This window comes from Octopus bimaculoides, chromosome 15 (assembly GCF_001194135.2).
Source record: "Octopus bimaculoides isolate UCB-OBI-ISO-001 chromosome 15, ASM119413v2, whole genome shotgun sequence".
Classification (NCBI taxonomy): domain Eukaryota; kingdom Metazoa; phylum Mollusca; class Cephalopoda; order Octopoda; family Octopodidae; genus Octopus; species Octopus bimaculoides.
Window position 1 is genome coordinate 51,399,808 of NC_068995.1, and position 937 is coordinate 51,400,744.

The following is a 937-nucleotide window of genomic DNA, read 5'->3' on the forward strand; positions in this document are numbered from 1 at the left end:
TGTGTGTGTGTGTGTGTTTGTGTGTGTGTGTGTGTGTGTGTGTGTGTGTGTGTGCTTATGTTTGGCACTCCACTGACGCTCTCATCTCAATAATCTGAGACAGCCATAACTAAGGTTAATCTTTAAGCTTAAGAAGCAGAAGATCTCTCAAAATCTTGGTATCGCCACTAACAAATGCAGTTTAAATAATGCAAATAAACACACGGTACACACAACGCCAGTGAACTGAATTGGCAGTTAGGGAAATTTCAAGTTCTCAGAATACCGTTGGTGTATCTGTATCATGTTGCATAGAACAACAAAGGGAAGTAACTTACGGTACGCATCCCTCATCTTTGCTGAAAGATTCGTCGTCCATTATGTTTCTCTCTGGGGTTTCACTTATGTTGATCTCTTTCAACTGATCAGTCTTTACTTTGACACCGAGTTTGTGTTTTAAGAGGTTTACTCTGTTCTCTTGTATAGGGCCATTGCTAGAAAACGAAGATCTCGTGGAAGCTGCGATATTTGAGACATTTGTTCCAAAATTACGATCCTCCTTGAATGAGTAATGAAACATTGGAAGAAAAAGAAAAAGAAACAAATAAAAAGGGATTAAAAACACACCAAAAAACAAAAAAATTATTTATAAAAAAAAAGAGATAGATGCAACCTTCTTAACAACATCATTAATAAATAACAAAACCTGTATCGTCAATCAATATTTTAAGAGGGTTATGGAGAAATCAACTCCATAATTTCTAATAATAGATGCAGGAGTGGCTGTGTGGTAAGTAGCTTGCTTACCAACTTCATGGATCCGGGTTCAGTCCCACTGAGTGGCACCTTGGACAGGTGTCTTCTACTATAGCCTCGGGTCAACCAAAGCCTGGTGAGTGGATTTGGTAGACGGAAACTGAAAGAAGCCCGTCGTATATATGTCTATATGTCTATATAT

At 38.2% G+C, this 937-nt stretch overlaps 1 protein-coding gene across 1 annotated transcript in view; it reads right to left on the reverse strand.

Moving 5' to 3' along the window:
• The window catches only part of LOC106870779 (chitin synthase chs-1), a 72,537-nt gene that overhangs the window by 14,104 nt on the left and 57,496 nt on the right, over positions 1-937 (reverse strand). Inside the window, exon 20 of the mRNA XM_014916976.2 lies at positions 318-538. Coding sequence (XP_014772462.1) covers positions 318-538 — 221 coding nt within the window. The remainder of the gene's footprint in view (positions 1-317; positions 539-937) is intronic.